Source organism: Tamandua tetradactyla, chromosome 23 (genome assembly GCF_023851605.1).
Source record: "Tamandua tetradactyla isolate mTamTet1 chromosome 23, mTamTet1.pri, whole genome shotgun sequence".
Taxonomy (NCBI): domain Eukaryota; kingdom Metazoa; phylum Chordata; class Mammalia; order Pilosa; family Myrmecophagidae; genus Tamandua; species Tamandua tetradactyla.
This window is the reverse complement of record NC_135349.1, coordinates 52,360,672-52,379,166: the sequence shown is the minus strand read 5'-3', so window position 1 is coordinate 52,379,166 and position 18,495 is coordinate 52,360,672. Positions and strand designations below refer to the sequence as shown.

Below are 18,495 nucleotides of genomic sequence, written 5' to 3'. Positions count from 1 at the left end.
GGCTAGGGGTGAGGTTGCCATATGATCCTGAAACTCCATTGCTCAAGGTAAACCTGGAGGAACTGAGTGTGGGGACACGAATGGACATTTGCACAGTGGTGCTTCTTCTGGTGGCAGTGTTCATGATCCAGGATGAACGGAAGTAGTCTAAGGGTAAAACTGAGGAATGGAAGGGGCAACTATGGTATATACATGCAACTGGCTACTGAGTGGCCATGGGAAGGAATGAAGTTGTGAGGCATGCAACTAGACGAAATAACCTTAAGAGCTGTATGTTGAACGAAATATCAGGAACAAAAAGACAAATATTATCATGCCTCAATCATATGGACTAACTATTATATAAAAATTTGGTGAACTAAAGTCGAGAGCATGGGTTATCAGGTTGGGGCCTATTGTAAAAGGTCCTAGATTGTAAACTCTTACAGCAGTCGCATATATTCAGGAGGTATAACCGTTATTTCTAAATTCTGAGATACTGAGCTGCTTGTATATAACATATATACAAAAAAAATTTCTGGGCATATATACAAAAAAAATTTCTGGGCAATAACATGGTCTTGCCCAGAAATTAGGTATTTATGTGACACCTGAGATTCAGCGTTAGAGCTCTGAAGCTATGAAAGTCAGCAGTACCCCCATACAGGAACTATTTAAAAAGTTGAAAAACTTTTTTCTTACAAGCAGTGGGGACAACCACAGCAAACCAAAGCAATAGGCGGAGCCCTCAATTGGGGGTGGGTGGGGGGGTGGTTTGTTCTTATGAAACTTAACCCCGGGAAGGACAGGCTAAACCAAATTAAAATTAGGCCTAAGGTCACCCTCAGAGAACCTCTTTTGTTGTGCAGATGTGGCCTCTCTCTCTCTCAGCTAACATGACAAGCAAACTCAGTGCCCTCTCCCCTCTCTATGTGGGACATGACTCCCAGGGATGTGGATCTCCCTGGCAACGTGGGACAGAAATCCTAGAATGAGCTGGGACTCAGCATCAAGGGATTGAGAAAATCTTCTTGACCAAAAGGGGGAAGAGAGAAATGAAACAAAATAAAGTGTCAGTGGCCAAGAGATTTCAGACAGAATCAAGAGGTTATCCTGGAGGTATTCTTACACATTATATAGATAACACCTTGTTAGTTAAGGTGTAACACAGAGGCTGGAGGGAACTTCCTCAACATGTAGGAGGAAATATTCAACTTCCCCATTTGGAGAATTTCTGATATTCTCCCAAGCTACTGTATTCCAGTAGCCATGTTTAATGAAGATGACTGCATAATATAGCTTTCACAATGTGACTGTGTGATTGTGAAAACCTTGTGTCTGATGCTCCTTTCATCTACCTTATCAACAGATGAGTAAAACATATGGATTAAAAATAAATAATATGGCCATTAGAGAAATGCAAATCAAAACCACAATGAGATATCATCTCACACCCACCAAAACGGCCATTATCAACAAAACAGAAAATGACAAGTGCTGGAGAGGATGCGGAGAAAGAGGCACACTTATCCACTGTTGGTGGGAATGTCAAATGGTGCAACCACTGTGGAAGGCAGTTTGGCGGTTCCTCAAAAAGCTGAATATAGAATTGCCATACGACCAAGCAATACCATTGCTAGGTATCTACTCAAAGGACTTAAGGGCAAAGACACAAACGGACATTTGCACACCAATGTTTATAGCAGCAATATTTACAATTGCAAAGAGATGGAAACAGCCAAAATGTCCATCAAGAGAAGAATGGCTAAACAAACTGTGGTATATACATACGATGGAATATTATGCAGCTTTAAGACAAGACAAACTTATGAAGCATGTAATAACATGGATGGACCTAGAGAATATTATGCTGAGTGAGTCCAGCCAAAAACTAAAGGACAAATACTGTATGGTCCCACTGATGTGAACGGACATTCGAGAATAAACTTGAAATATGTCATTGGTAACAGAGTCCAGCAGGAGTTAGAAACAGGGTAAGATAATGGGTAATTGAAGCTGAAGGGATACAGACTGTGCAACAGGACTAGATACAAAAACTCAAAAATGGACAGCACAATAATATCTAATTGTAAAGTAATCATGTTAAAACACTGAATGAAGCTGCATCTGAGCTATAGGGTTTTTTTTTTTTTACTATTATTACTACTTTTATTTCTTTTCTCTATATTAACATTTTATATCTTTTTATGTTGTGTTGCTAGTTCCTCTAAACCGATGCAAATGTACTAAGAAACGATGATCATGCATCTATGTGATGATGTTAAGAATTACTGATTGCATATGTAGAATGGTATGATTTCTAAATGTTGGGTTAATTTCTTTTTTTTTCTTTCCGTTAATAAAAAAATAATAATAATAAATAAATAAATAATAGCCCAGAATGATTTGATCAGTGACTGGAAAAGTATCTGCAAGCCCCCTTTGGGAAATGGTGAGAGTGGGGAGAAATTCAACTTCCCCAAGTTGAATTCTTGATATTCTCACAAGCAGTGTGGACAACCAAAGCTATAGGCTGAGCCCCCAGTCTTGGGGTTTGTTCACATGAAACTTAACCCCACAAAGGATAGGTCAAGTCTACTTAAAATTTAGGCCTAAGAGTCACCCCCAAGAGAGCCTCTTTTGTTCCTCAGATGTGGCCTCTCTCTCCAGCCAATATGATGAGCAGTCTCACCACCCTCCCCCTCTCTGCGTGGGACATGACTCCCGGGGGTGTGGACCTTCCTGGCAACGTGGGACAAAGATCCTGGAATAAGCTGAGACTCAGCATCAAAGGACTGAGAAAAACCCTAGAATGAGCTGAGAATTAACATCAAGGGATTGAGAGAACCTTCTCGACCAAAAGGGGGAAGAGTGAAATGAGACAAAGTGTCAATGGCTGAGAGATTCCAAACAGAGTCGAGAGGTTATCTTGGAGGTTATTCTTATGCATTAAGTAGATATCACCTTGTTGTTTAAGATGTAGTGGAGAGGCTAGAGGGAATTGCCTGAAAATGTAGTGCTGTGTTCCAGTAGCCATGTTTCTTGATGATGACTGAACAATGATATAACTTTCACAATGAGACTGTGAATGTGAAAACCTTATGTCTGATGCTCCTTTTAGCTACTATATCAACAGAAGAGTAGAACATATGGAATAAAAATAAATAATAGGGGGAACAAATGTTAAAATAAATTCAGTCTGAAATAGTGGTAAATGAAAGCGAGGGGTAAGGGGTATGGTACGTATAGTTTTTTTTCCCCTATTATCATTTTATTTCTTTTTCTGTTGTCTTTTTATTTCTTTTTCTAAATCGATGTAAATGTACTAAGAAATGATGAATATGCAACTATGTGATGATATTAAGAATTACTGATTATATATGTAGAATGGAATGCTATCTAAATGTTTTGTTAATTTTTTTAATTAATAAAAAAAAGTTAAAATAAATAAATAAATAATAGGGGAACAAAGGTTAAAATAAACCCAGATTGAAATGCTAGTTTTCAGTGAAAGGGAGGGGTAAAGGGTATGGTATGTATGAATTTTTTTCTGTTGTCTTTTTATTTCTTTTTTTGAATTGATTCAAATGTTCTAAGAAATGATCATGATGAAGAATATGCAACTATGTGATGATATTGTGAATTACTGATTTTATATGTAGAACAGAATGATCATGTTAAGAATGTTTGTGTTTCTTCTTTGTCATATTTTTTTAAAAATTTTAAAATTAATAAAGAAAAAAAAATTAGGACTAATTAAGAGCACTGTAGCAGAGAGACTACTCCGAAAGAATGAAATGTATGAAATGATGTATATGAATATACTGAAAAGCAGTAATTCTGGCAGTATAGTTGATGGTGAATTGGTGATAGATAAGAAAAAATAAGATAATTAATTCTCAGGAGAAAATTATAAGATAAATGTAATTTTAGTACATGGCTACCCTGTAAAGATATATATAGTCATAATAATATAAGCACTGAATATTGACCTAACCAAAAATTACTTATGATAGGCAGCCTCTAAAATCACCCCCAATGAACCACACCTCTTGGTATTCACACCCTTGTGTAATGATTTCCTCTTAAGCATGGGCTGGACTTACTCACTTCTAATGAATAGAGTAAATGGTAAAAGTGGAGGGCTGTGACATAAAAGGTTGTTTTATATAAGTCCCGTGACTTCCACCTTGGGCTTGCCCTTTCTTGGATCACTCATGCTGGAGAAACCAGCAGCTGTTACAAGAAGCTCTATGGAGAGGCCCAGATGGCGCAGGAAGGAACTGTGGATCTCAGTTCAACAGCACATGAGGAATTAAAACTTGCCAACAACCACATATTCAAGTTTAGAAGCAGATCCTTCAGCCCCAATCAAGTCTTCAATGACTGTGGCACCAAACAACAGCTTGACTAAACCACCTCATGAGAGAACTTGAGCAAGAAGCACCCAGCTAAGCTGCTCCTAGGTTCCTAACCCACAGAAACTGTGAAAGAGTATATATTTGTTGTTTTATGGTACAAAGTTTTGGAGTAATTTGTTACACAGCAATAGACAACTCATACATTACTGTATACTTGTAATGGGAGCATGGTTAGTAGTAAAAATATACCTGTGGTTGAAAAAAAAAAATTAGGCCTGAGAGTCACCCCAAGGGAACTCTTTTGTTGCTCAGATGTGGCCTCTCTCTCTAAGCCAACTTGGCAGGTAAATTCACTGCCCTCCCCCTACATGGGACATGACTCCCAGGGATGTAAATCTCCCTGGTAACATGGGACAGAAATCCCGGGATAGGGCAGGACCTGGCATCAAGTGATTGAGAAAGCCTTCTTGACCAAAAGGGGGAAGAGAAAAATGAGACAAAACCAAGTTTCAGTAACTGAGAGATTTTAAACAGAGTCGAGAAGATATCCTGGAGGTCATTCTTATGCATTATATAGATATCTCTTTTTAGTTTATTGTTTATCATAGTGGCTGGTGGGAAGTCCCTGAAACTGTTGAGCTGTGTTCCAGGAGCCTTGATTCTTGATGATGATTGTATAAAGATAAAACTTTTACAATGTGACTGTGTGATTGTGAAAATCTTGAATCTGATGCTTTTTAAAAAATTTTATTTATTAAACATACCAACATATAAACACATTCTTACCATATGATATTCCATTTTACATATATAATCAATAATTCACAATATCATCACATAGCTGTATTCCATTTTACATATATAATCAGTAATTCACAATATCATCACATAGTTGTATATTCATCATCATGATCATTTCTTAGAACATTTGCACCAATTCAATTGAAAAAGAAACAAAAAGAAAACAGAAAAAAATTCATACATACCATACCCCTTACCCCTCCCTTTCACTGATCACTAGTGTTTCAATCTACTAAATTTATTTTAACATTTGTTCCCCCTATTATTTATTTATTTTTAATCTATATGTCTTACTCATCTGCCAATAAGGTAGATAAAAAGAAACATCAGATACAAGGTTTTCACAATCACACAGTCACATTGTGAAAGCTATATCATTATAAATCATCTTCAAGAAACATGGCTACTGGAACACAGCTCTACATTTTCAGGCAGTTCCCTCCAGCCTCTCTATTATACCTTAACTAAAAAGGTGATATCTATATTATGCGTAAGAATAACTTCCAGGGTCACCTTTCAACTCTGAAATCTCTCAGCCACTGACACTTCATTTTGTCTCATTTCTCTCCTCCCCCTTTTGGTCGAGAAGGTTTTCTCGATTCCTCGATGCTGAGTCCCAGCTCATTCTAGGATTTCTGTCCCACATTGCCAGGAAGGTCCACACCCCTGGGAGTCATGTCCCACATAGAGAGGGGGAGGGCAGTGAGCTTGCTTGTCGGTGTTAGCTGAGAGAGAGAGGCCACATCTGCACAACAAAAGAGGTTCTCTGAGGGTGACTCTTATGCCTAATTTTAATTTGGCTTAGCCTGTCCTTTGCGGGGTTAAATTTCATATGAATAAACACCAAGATTGAGGGCTTAGCCTATTGCTTTGGTTGTCCTCACTGCTTGTGAGAATATCATGAATTCTCCACTTGTGGAAGCTGAATTTTCCCCCTTTCTTACCGTTCCCCTAAGGGGACTTCGTAAATACTTTTTTATTCACTGTTCAAATCACTCTGGGATTTATCGGGGTATCTGATGCTCCTTTTATCTAGGGTATGGACAGATGAATAAAAAAATATGGATAAATAAATAAAGAAATAATAGGGGGGACAAAGGTTAAAATAAATTGGGCAAATAAGGGGACACTTACATGGAAAAAGAATGAAATGGGACTCCTGCCATACTGCATACTAAATAAATAAATAAATAAAATAAATTGGGTAGATGGAAATATTAGTGGTCAATGAGAGGGAAGGGTACGGCATATGGAATGTATGAGTTTTTTCATTTTTCTTTTCATTTCTTTTTCTGGAGTGACCCAAATGTCTAAAAGATGGTTATGGTGATGAATACACAGTTATGTGGTGAAAAAATAAAGTAAATTAAATAAATTTTAAAAAATGTAGTGGTAGAGTCCCCTGAGGGAGTGGAGGAAAAATATGGAAATATGAAATTTTCCTATCTGAGAAATCCTTCGTACTCTCTCAAACATTAGGAACTCATAAGAAAATAGCCCAAGCCCTTGATTTTAAGGCTTGCCCTTATGAAACTTATTTCTGTAGTGGAGCATTTAAGACTACCTACAACTAAGCCTAAGATTTACTTCCAGGAAATGTCTTTTGTTGCTCAGATGTGGCCTCTCTAAGCCCAATTCTGCAAGGAAAATCATTACCCTCCCCCCCTACATGGAACATAACATTCAGGGGTGACAGGCTCTCTGACAAAATGGGGCATGACTCCTGGGGATGAGTTTGGCCCTGGTACCATGGGATCGACAATGCCTTCTGGACCAAAAGTGGGAAAAGAAATGTTACAAAATAAAGTATTGACTCTACTCATGTGTTTGAGATACCAAGAATCTCTTTCGACATGGCCCAGAAAAACTCCGCAAATGAAATCTCTACATGTCAGAGACGCAGTCACAACAAATTCACAGCAGATCAGGTGAAAGTCCTCATAGACACGTTCAACCAAAAGTCTTACCCAGGTTATGCTACTAAATAAAAACTTGCTTTAGAAATTAACACCGAAGTGTCTAGAACCCAGATTTGGTTTCAGAATTGAAGCGCTAGACGCTCATTCCAGAGGACAGAACCAGAGCAGGCCTTGGGATCAAGCCAAGCCCACAGGCAAGGTCCCCTGCAGAGACTCCAGTTAGCGAAGCCTGACAGTGCTAGACCTCCATACCTCTCCCCTATTATGTGCTCTCACCAAGGCAGTCAAGAAAAGCCCTTACCCTGGGACTGGTTCCAGAGAATGACCTGCTAAAGAAATTGGGGTTTCAGAGTCCAGAGTCCAAATTTGGTTTCCAAACCAAAGATCTAGATTCTATGACCAAAGAAAAAGAGAACCTGGTGAGATCCAAGAACAAATACTAGACAAGGCACAAGGTCTCCGAGAAGAGAGAGTTTAAGGCACAGAAGCTGCACAAAATATCACCAACCTCACTAAGCAACTGTTTTTATTTCTCTGGAACCAGAATGAGAGGGCATAGAAACAAGTTCAGTGTGTCAAATATCATCATCCTGAGCCCCAAATCTTTTTTTTTTTAATTTATTTATTAATTAAAAAAATAAAGAAACAAAATAAAACAACATACATAATCAGTAATTCACAATATCATCACTTAGTTGCATATTCATCATTTCTTAGAACATTTGCATCAATTTAGAAAAAGAAATAAAAAGATAACAGAAAAAGAAATAAAACGATAACAGAGAAAAAAAGTTATACATACCATACCCCTTACCTCTTGCTGTCATTGATCATTTAAACTAAATTTATTTTAGCATTTGTTCCCCCTATTATTTATTTTTATTCCATATGTTCTACTCCTTTGTTGACAAGGTAGATAAAAGGAGCATCAGACACAAGGTTTTCACAATCACACAGTCACATTGTGACAGCTGTATCATTATTCAATCATCCTCAAGAAACATGTGAGCCCCAAATCTTAATTCGCTCTTCCTGGAAATATACTCTTTCCCTGAGAGTGCAGGTAGAGCATTCTAGAAATGGTAAACAAGACTTCAGGAGGCAGGGACAGATCCAAGAGGCACACCACAGCACTACTCACCCAGCCTGGATCTAGAGTTCAACAGAGTTTGAGGACCGTGAAAATAAAACTAATACATATCATTTTTAATCATCACAGTAAGAATTGGTTCAGACAAAAATCATCAGTGGATGTAAAACTCTCAAAATGACAGTTTTATAAAGAACAAGATACATATTATCTTAAAGAATCTACCCATGGATTCTTTATTAATTATAAAAGGAAAATTGGTAAATTTGTACTGGTGAAACCTGAGAAACTGCGCCTCAACCAAGTGCTCGAAATTTGCTTTATCAACAATAACACGGACTGAGGTGAGGTGCCTTCTGACATGAAGTATCTAAAAAAAGATACAACATCCCTTCTGTGGTATTACTGCAAAAGTGCACATGCTTAATTTAATCATGAGGAAACACCAGACAAGCAAAACTAAGTGACATTCTACAAAGGAACAGACCTATCCTTTTCAACAATGGACTGAACAACTGCAGTAACGATGGAGATAGTATGCTTACTCAGGAAGTCTCCTGAAGAGTTATCTTCTATATTTAGAATATGCCACCATTTGTGTGGGGAATGACACAAATTCAGAGACCTGGTTATGCCTAAAATTTCTCTCCAAAGATGTTCAAGAAACTGGTAACATAATTTATCTCTTTTTTTATAAATGTGATTTTACTGAGATATATTCACACACTACACAATCCATCCAAAGTACACAACAACCAACGGTTCATATAGTTGTGCATTCATCACCTGATCATTTTTGGAACATCAGCATTACTCTAGAAAAAAAAACAAAAAGAAAACCTCAAACATCCCATATCCCTTACCCCTCCCTCTTACTGACCACTAGTATTGCACTGCACCCAATTTTCAGACTTACGGTAGAGCTGACTAAGACAGTGTGAGTTAACAGAACAAAACATCCAGAAGCACATCCATACAAACACGGGCAACTGACTTGTTCCTCAATATAGTTACACAATCATTATCAAAGATCAGGGCTAGTGACTGGGTTACAGTTCAACAACCTCAAATATTTCCCTCAGGCTATTCTAAAACATTAGACACTAAAAAGAAACATCTATATAATGAGGCAGCAGCCACAGCCATTCTGTTAAATCCTAGTTTCTCAGTTGTACCTCCTCCATCTCCCACTAGTTACCTCTTAGGAAGAGAGGTGGAAAATCAACGATAGAACTGTTTCTTTACTTTAATTTTTTTTAATACTGTTTGTTGTAGTACCAAATACACAACTCAAAATTTCTCATTTTTTACCACTTTCAAGTGTACAATCCAGTGGCATTAATTCTATTCACAATATTCTGCTACCAGCACTAGTATCCATACCTCATCTTTTTCATCATCTCAAACAGAAATTGTATTAAGCAATAACTCTCCCTTTGCCACACCTAGTAACTCCTCCCCACCACCATGGCCGCTGGTAACCTGTAATCTATCTGTCTATGACATTTGCTTATTATATGTATTTCATATAAATGAGATCATACAGCCATACAATAATTATCTTTTTGTGTCTGGCTTATTTCACTCAACATGGCATTCCTTTCTATGGCTGAATAATATTCCATTGCATGTGTTGACAACATTTTGTTTATCAAATGATCTACTGCTGATGGGGGTTGCTTCTACCTTTTGGCTATTGTCAATAAAGTTGCTACAAACATGGGTGTACAAATAAATAAATGAAGTATCAGTGGCCAAGAGAGTTCAAGTAGAGTCAGGAGGCTATTCTGGAAGATAGTTTTAAGCAAGGCTCAGCTAGATATTGCTAATTGCCATCGTTGGCAATACCCCAAATAACATCATTCCTGTTAACTCTAGGGAGCAACGGGGTTCTGAGACTCTACAAAAGTTTCATGCACTAAATTTACTTTCCTGAAACTTGTTATCTCCACAGGGTTCCTAGGTCAGGGAAGTCCTGAAACCCAGAGGGACCAGCCTCTCCAAGAATATCAACTAGTTCCATCCCCTACCCTTTTGCCCTTTTCAGCATGAAAAAGTTAGAATGGGCATAGCCCAAAGATCCCTATAGACTGGGAGTAGGATCAAAGAAGTCCTAAGAGAAAAGACAGGATTTAACAAACGAGTATGACTGCTGAATCTCTATAATGATATTTATTTTAGATTCCAATGTTTTAGAGCAGCTAGAAGGAAAAACCTAAAAATATGGAATAGTACCCCATACCAAATGTTGAAATCTGGTCTGTAAATGCTTGTTAAAATGTACTTTTAAAATTATTGCATTATTCTTTTTTTGTACATATGTTTTGTTATTTTTTTAATTAAAATTTTTTTTTTTGCATAGGCAGGCACCGGGAATTGAACCCAGGTCTCCAGCATGGCAGGCGAGAACTCTGCCTGCTGAGACACCATGGCCTACCCTGTATGTATGTTTTATTTCACAAAAATGTTAAAAAAAAAAAACAAGGGCAGGCCACAGTGGCTCAGCAGGCAAGAATGCTTGCCTGCCATGCCAGAGGACCCGGGTTCGATTCCCGGTGCCTGCCCATGTAAAAAAAAAAAAAAAAACAGTAAATTGGCTGAACTCAGGAAATACAATTACAAAATGAAGGCTATATCTCTTTCTCTACGCCCAACTCTGTAAGTGAAATCATTGCCCTCCCCTCTATGTGGGACCTGACATCCAGAAGTGAATGTCTTCCTGGCAACATGGGATATGTCTCCCAGGGATGAGTCTGGCCCTGACACTGGGGGATTAACAATGCCATCCTGACCAAAAAGAGGAAAAGAAGTGTCACAAATAAGGTATCAGTGGCTAAGAGAGTTCAAATAGAGTTGAGAAGCTATTCTGGGAGCTACTCTTACACAAGCTTCAGCTAGACATTGCTACCTATCATAGTTTGCCAAACTCCAACCAAAACCATTCCTGCCAACCCTAAAGAACAACTAGGACTTTATCTGACATTCTACAAAGGTTCCATGCACTATGATTACTTTCCAGAAATCTACAACCTCCAGATGGGTTCCGAGGCCAGAAAAGTCCTGAAACCCAGAAGGGTCAGTCTCTCCAGAACATCAACTAGTTTCATCCCCCATCCCATATTCTCGACAGGCCCTTCCAATATGAGAAAGTTAGAGTGGGCATAGTCCAAAGATTCCTATAGATTGGGAGTAGGATCAAAGGAGGAGGAGGAGTTATAACAGAGAAGAAAGGGTTTAACAAATGAGTCTGATTGCTGGATCATTAAACTGATTTTCTCTTAGTCTCCAGTGTCCCAAAGCAGCTAGAAGTAAAAACCTAAAATTGTGGAATTGTAATGCATACCAAACTCTGAAATCTGTTCTACAACAAATTGTTCCAGTGTGCTTTGAAATTTATTGCTTAATATATGTTATTTTTAACAATTATAAAATGGCTATATTACAAGATACCTAAATAACTGATATGAATAAACAATCAATCCGAAGTTTTGAAAGAAAAGTCAGAAAAAATACTATTTAAATGTAAGGCAGGCAAAGAAAACTCATTACGTGTAATTGTGTCCCTGGAAAAAGAAAAATAAAACAATGTAATAGAACTAATATTTAAAACAACATAAGAAAATTTGTTTATACCACACTGATGGTAGTAAGCATTTAATAGATGTAACTATAGATGTCAGACTGCAATGCAGACAGGAGGCTGGAAAAATAATGTGTAAGTGTTCTATATATTCCGTCACAGCATAAATGCAAATGGGAGGTGAAAGGAAGATGAAAGAAAAATAAGTCCACTGCATGTTTACAGCGGCAAAAGGCAGAAGTCAAAGGGCACCATTAGAAATGAACAAATGAGAGAAAAAGATTAAATGTACAACTATGTGATGATTCTGTGAGCCATGGACAGTCTGCAGGAACCTCTCTACTCTGCCTGGCTTGTCTCTCTCTCACTGCACAGTGGAATCAGCCAGCAGAGGCTGGTAGGGACACTGGAGCCAAATCTAAGCAGAGCAGGTGAGAGCCAGGAAAGAAGGTCTTACTTCTCTCACACAGACCCAGGTTTAGGGCAAACAGGCAACACAGAACCCAAGGTCAGCAGACACAGGTACCTGGGCTCCGGTAGAGGGTCTTGGGAAGTGAAGGTGAGTGGGTGTCTATCAACCCCACAATCTTCATGTGTCCATACTGCTTGGCGAGCATGCGGGCGGTGGCTCCATGGTGGTCTCTCGTGTCCACTTTGACTCCCTTTGAAAGTTTGTGACAGAAAGAGAATTAAGAACAACCCTTTCAAAAGAACCTCCTATCACAGGTTGCTGTTCCTGGGTGAGAAGAGGCGGTACCAGGCCTGAGCTCCACACCTGGGAGGGTCAGCTCTCTAGGGCTTCCGAAATGCCAAGACCAAGTGAGAAAGTGCTGGAGGTTGGTTTGGTTGAAAGCCCCACGTTTTGCTCTTATTCTCTTCATAATGACAAGAGTAAATGAGGTTTACTCCATGGGGGGGACCCTCAAATGGCCTGACCATAAGTGCCCCTCCCCACTCTGCTTCCGTGGATGAGGTGCTGAGCCAAAGAGCCCTCTTTATTGAGGGGACCAGTCCCTGTTCCTGCTTGTTTATCCCTCGATAGCTGGTTTCAGTTCCTCACCAGCCCATGGAATTACTCAAACAAGTCAAATGCATCCTCCCTTGAAAATCAGGGGACACCCTGCCCTCTTGATACTACAAAGCCTGCCTCTCACAGCCTCTGTGTGTTCACTCTGTCCCCGAGTGCAGTCCCTGTATGGCCCTGCATGGGAGGTGATGTCCTCTCCTGTGCTGTGAGTATATGTGACTAATAAACTGCTGTGGATCTTATCTGTCCAGTGTTGGGCATCATGTATTTGGCCATCCCCACAGCTCCGGAATGGAAATCTCTCCCTCATCTAAGGGGTGAAGGAAAGGTAACCAAAACAGCTATGGATCTGGGGAGGGGCTGGGTAGTTCCTGGTACAAAGGAGAAATCCTCAAATCACCTCTCAGTCCCCAAAGCACTGCCAAGCTCATTATCTCATCTGGTTTCCAGCCACCCTTTGAGGCAGGGAGAGCACATATGGAGTCAGGTGGTGGGGGAACAAGCAGGAGGTACGCTATGTGGGAGATAGCCAGCCTGTTCCTTTCCATTCTGCTTTTGAACTACTTTCTTCATTACTCTTGAGGCAGAGGAAACTGAAAACAGCACGTTAACTAGAGAAACATCCCTTTAAAACCATAACCAGACACGACCACCTTTTAGAAACAGCATCTGGCAACTTTCATCCAAAGCTCTGAAAGCACTTATAGTCCCCAGCACAATAACCCCACTTCTGTGACTCTATCCTAAGAAAATAGCCCTAAATTCAGAGAAAGTTTTTATGCACAAATATATTTACCACAGTTTTTCTATAATAATGGAAAACTGGAAACAACTTAAATGCACATGAGGGAGAGGACAGTGAGTTATGTTACTGTCCCTAGATAGGATATGTTCTAGCCATAAATGATATTTATAAATAATTGGCATAATTAGGTTTAAAAAAGGATCATCATACAAACTGCAAATACATTACAATTGCAGCCATATTAAAATAAAAGAAAACAGAAACATATAGAGAAAAAAATACTGGAAGGAAACACATCCAAACTTTTTAATATTATTTTTTTTGCATTTGCATTATTAATATTATTTCTAAGCAATGAGATGATGGGGATTTTTCTTGTTCTAATTTTCTATTTTGTCTAAACTTACTACTATAAGACTATTCTTATTTCTATTATAATTGGAAAAGACCACTACATTTTATGTTTTAAAAGCTACAAACATGCAGTCTCCTACGTGGTGGGAGGATAAACTGGCATACCATGTTCTGGAGGGCAAATCAGCAATGTGAATTTAAAATATTAATAATGTTAATTACCTACTAGAAGGGCTGCCCTGCCAGAAATGCTGAAGGGAGTCCTTCAGGCTGAGGTAAAAGGCCACAGACAGTGACTAAAAGCCACAAGGACACAGAAAGAACACTGTAAAGGTAACTGTGGGTAAACCCTGTAATATTGTACTTTTGGTTTGTAACTACTTTTCCCTGCTAAAGGCCTTAATAGGCAAATGTGTAAAATAGTATTTAAAATGTGAATAGGTATAGCTTCCAGGAAGATGGCCGACTAGAACAGTTCAATATTAGTTTGCTCCACGGAAAAGTTAGAGAAGGGACAGGAGGGCGGCTGAGGTGGCAATTCCGGAGTGTGGCTGACCTGGGAGAGCCTTCTGCACCATATGCAGCAGCCCTGGTTGCAGAGGCCGAGGAACTGAGAGGCAGAAAGGTGGAGCCAGGCGCAGAGGTGTGGAGCCGGCAGGAGTGCACGGACAGGAATGTGGGACTAGGAAGTAAGCCAGGCTGAGTTACTTGGGCATGTTACCCTGACCAGTGCAGCCCCATGACCAGCGACTCACCCCATACCCCACACATCTGAACCCCATCACCTGCTCCCACTCCCTATGTTGCAGGCGCCCCCACCCCACCAGCCCCCCATGCACATACCTGCCCCAAACTCCCACCCCAAGTGTAGCCCAACCCACCTCTTCTGACCCCCTCCCGAGTACTACCTTCCCCTCCCTGTTCCCTGCAGGCTGCTGCCAGCACATAAATGTTGCAGGCACTAACCTCCACACCTAGGCTTCCCCTGCCCACCACCCATAGTGTCCCACAGCATTACTCCACCCTCCCTTAGCTCAGTGCATCCATTTACGGCACTCCCAGGCCCACGCACGCGCACAGGCCCCCAATCACATCATTCAACTCTGGGAACCACACTTTACAGCAGTTCTAGAATCACGCATGTACACAGTCCTCAGCCTCACTTCCCAGCTCTGAGAAAATGCTGACCTGCACAGCCGGGTCACATCTTCCCCCAGTCCATGAAGGCATAATGCCAACCTGCTGCCACAGCTCTACACATGTGAACAAACGACCCCATGCCTTAGACCAGAGCACACCAGGGTTATGCCTCCTAGAATGGATTAAGAAACATAATCCAGCTATATACTGTTTACAAGAGACTCATCTTAGACACAAGGATACAAATAGATTGAAAGTAAAAGGATAGAAAAAGATTTTCCACAAAAGTCATAACCAAAAGAAAGCAGGAGTAGCTATACTAATATCAGACAAAATAGATTTTAAATGTAAACATATCATAAGAGACAAAGGACACTATATACTATTTAAAGGGTCAATTCACCAAGAAGATATAACAATCATAAATGTTTATGCTCCCAATCAAGGAGCTCCAAAGTACATGAGAAAGACTGGCAAAACTGAAGGGAGTGATAGATATTTCAGCAATAATAGTAGGAGACTTCAATAAACCACTCTCCTCTATAGACAGAACAACCAGACAGAAGATCAACAAGGAAACAGAGAAGTTAAATAACTTGATAAATGAATTAGACCTAACAGACACATATAGGTCATTGAACCCCAAAGCATAAGGTTATATATTCTTCTCTAGTGTGCAAGGAACATTCTCCAGGATCGATCATATGCTGGGGCACAAAACCAGTCTTTATAAAGTTTTAAAAATTGAAATTATTCAGAGCACTTTCTCTGATTACAATGGGAATATAAGAACTAGCACCATAAAGCTTCTAGAAGAAAATGCAGGGAAATACCTTCAAGACTTAGTAAATAGGAGGTAGATTCCTAAACTTTACACTCAAAGTACAAGCAACAAAAGAAAAAAATAGATAAATGGGAACTCCTCATCAAAATCAAATGCTTCTGCACCTCAAAATTTGTCAAAAAGGTGAAGAGGAAGCCAACTCAATGGGAGAAAATATTTGGAAATCACATATCAGACAAAGGTTTGATTTCCTGTATATACAAAGAAATCATATGTGCTGGTTTGAAATGATGTATGTACCCTAGAAAAACCATATTTCAATCCTAATCCCATTTTGTAAAGGCAGCTCTTTCTTCTAATCCCTATTCAGTATTGTATGTTTGAAACTGTAATTAGATCATCTCCCTGGAGACATGATTTAATCAAGAGTGGTTGTTAATTGGAATCTCAGGTAGGACATGAAATTTTGTTGGTTTGTCCAGAGTGATGCCCCGATGAATCCCAGAGTGATTTGATCCGTGAGTGAAAAAGTATTTGCAAAGCCCGCTTCAGGGAATGGTGAGAACGGGGAGAAATTCAACTTCCCCAAGTTGAATTCTTGATATCCTCACAAGCAGTGTGGACAACCAAAGCTATAGGCTGAGCCCCCAGTCTTGAGGTTTGTTCATATGAAACTTAACCCCACAAAGGATAGGTCAAGTCTACTTAAAATTTAGGCCTAAGAGTCACCCCCAAGAGAGCCTCTTTTGTTGCTCAGATGTGGTCTCTCTCTCCAGCCAACACAACAAGCAAACTCACCACCCTCCTCCCCCATTTCATGTGGGACATGACTCCCATGGGTGTGGACCTTCCTGGCAACCTGGGACAGAGATCCTGGAATGAGCTGAGACTCAGCATCAAGGGATTGAGAAAAACCCTAGAATGAGCTGAGAATTAACATCAAGGGATTGAGAGAACCATCTCGACCAAAAGGGGGAAGAGTGAATTGAGACTAAGTGTCAATGGCTGAGAGATTCCAAACAGACTTGAGAGGTTATCCTGGAGGTTATTCTTACGCATTAAGTAGATATCACCTTGTTGTTCAAGATGTAGTGGAGAGGCTGGAGGGAACTGCCTGAAAATGTAGAGCTGTGTTCCAGTAGCCATGTTTCTTGATGATGATTGAACAATGGTACAGCTTTCACAATGTGACTGTGTGATTGTGAAAACCTTGTGTCTGATGCTCCTTTTATCTACCATATCAACAGACGAGTAGAATATATGGAATAAAAATAAATAATAGGGGGAACAAATATTAAAATAAATTTAGTTTGAAATGCTAGTGGTAAATGAAAGTGAGGGGTAAGGGGTATGGTATGTATAACTTTTTATTTTCTGTTATCATTTTATTTCTTTTTCTGTTGTCTTTTTACTTCTTTCTCTATATCGATGCAAATGTTCTAAGAAATGATGAAAATGCAACTATGTGATGATATTAAGACTTACTGATTATATATGTAGAATGGAATGGTATGTTAATGTTTTGTTTGTTAATTTTTTTAATTAATAAATAAAAATAAAAAAAATAAAAGAGTGGTTGTTAAGCTGGATTAGGTGGAGCCATATCTCTACCCATTTGGGTGGGTCTTGATTAGTTTACTGGAATCCTATAAAAGAGGAAACATTTTGGAGACAGCGAGAGAGTCACAGAGAGCAGAGCAGAAAGACAAAGCCACGAGAAGCAGAGTCCACCAGCCAGCGACCTTTGGAGATGAAGAAGGAAAATGCTTCCCAGGGAGTTTTATGAAACAGGAAGTCAGGAGAAGAAGTTAGCAGACGATGCCTTGTTCGCCATGTGCCCCTCCAGATGAGAGAGAAACTCTGACTGTGTTTGCCTCGTACCCTTTCACTTGAGAGAGGGACCCTGAACTTCATCAGCCTTCTTGAACCAAGGTATCTTTCCCTGGATGCCTTAGATTGAACATTTCTATAGACTTGTTTTAATTGGGATATTTCCTCGGCCTTAGAACTATAAACTAGCAACTTATTAAATTTCCCTTTTTAAAAGCCATTCTGTTTCTGGTATATTGCATTCTAGCAGCTAGCAAACTAGAACATCATACAACTCAACAACAAAAGAACAAACAATCCAATTATAAAATGGACTAAAGATATGAATAGGAATTTTTCTGAAGAGCAAATACAGATGGCTCAAAAACACATGAAGAGATGCTTATTTTCATTGAGATACTACCTCACACCTCTAAGAATGGCTGCTATTAAACAAACAGGGAAGTATAAACGTTGGAGAGGATGTGGAGAAACTGGGACACTTATGCACTGCTGGTGGGAATGTATAATGATGCAGCCACTGTGGAAGACTGTTTGGCGGTTCTTTAGGAAACTAAATATCAAGTTGCCCTATGACCCAGCAATAGCACTACTTGGTATACACCCAGAAGAGCTGAAAGCAACAACATAAACAGACATCTGCACACTGATGTTCAGAGCAGCATTATTCACAATCGCCAAAAGATGGAAACAAACCAAATGCCCATCAACAGACGAGTGGATCAACAAAATGTGGTACATATATATGATGGAATATTATGCAGCACTAAGACAAAATGACATCCTGAAGCACATGACAAGATGGATCAGCCTTGAGGTCATAATGCTGAGCAAAATTAGCCAGACACAAAAGGACAGACACTGTATGATTCCACTTTTATGACC

At 39.5% G+C, this 18,495-nt stretch overlaps 1 protein-coding gene, 1 long non-coding RNA gene and 1 pseudogene across 5 annotated transcripts in view; 2 read left to right on the top strand and 1 right to left on the bottom strand.

Annotated features, from left to right (window-relative positions):
• LOC143667568 (uncharacterized) overlaps positions 1 to 18,495 on the top strand; it is a 250,942-nt gene that overhangs the window by 28,325 nt on the left and 204,122 nt on the right. The gene's annotated exons all lie outside the window — the stretch shown is intronic.
• Positions 1 to 18,495, bottom strand: part of ANKS3 (ankyrin repeat and sterile alpha motif domain containing 3) — a 99,307-nt gene that overhangs the window by 59,892 nt on the left and 20,920 nt on the right. For 3 of the 4 annotated variants that reach the window (XM_077141907.1, XM_077141906.1, XM_077141908.1), the window contains one exon: positions 12,257 to 12,392. In XM_077141907.1, the coding sequence (XP_076998022.1) occupies positions 12,257 to 12,392 (136 nt within the window). Of the gene's footprint in view, positions 1 to 12,256; positions 12,393 to 14,412; positions 14,539 to 15,044; positions 16,359 to 18,495 lie in introns of those variants that run through there. The other variant, XM_077141909.1, reaches the window with a different exon arrangement.
• Positions 6,136 to 7,572, top strand: LOC143667567 (double homeobox protein A-like; annotated as a pseudogene).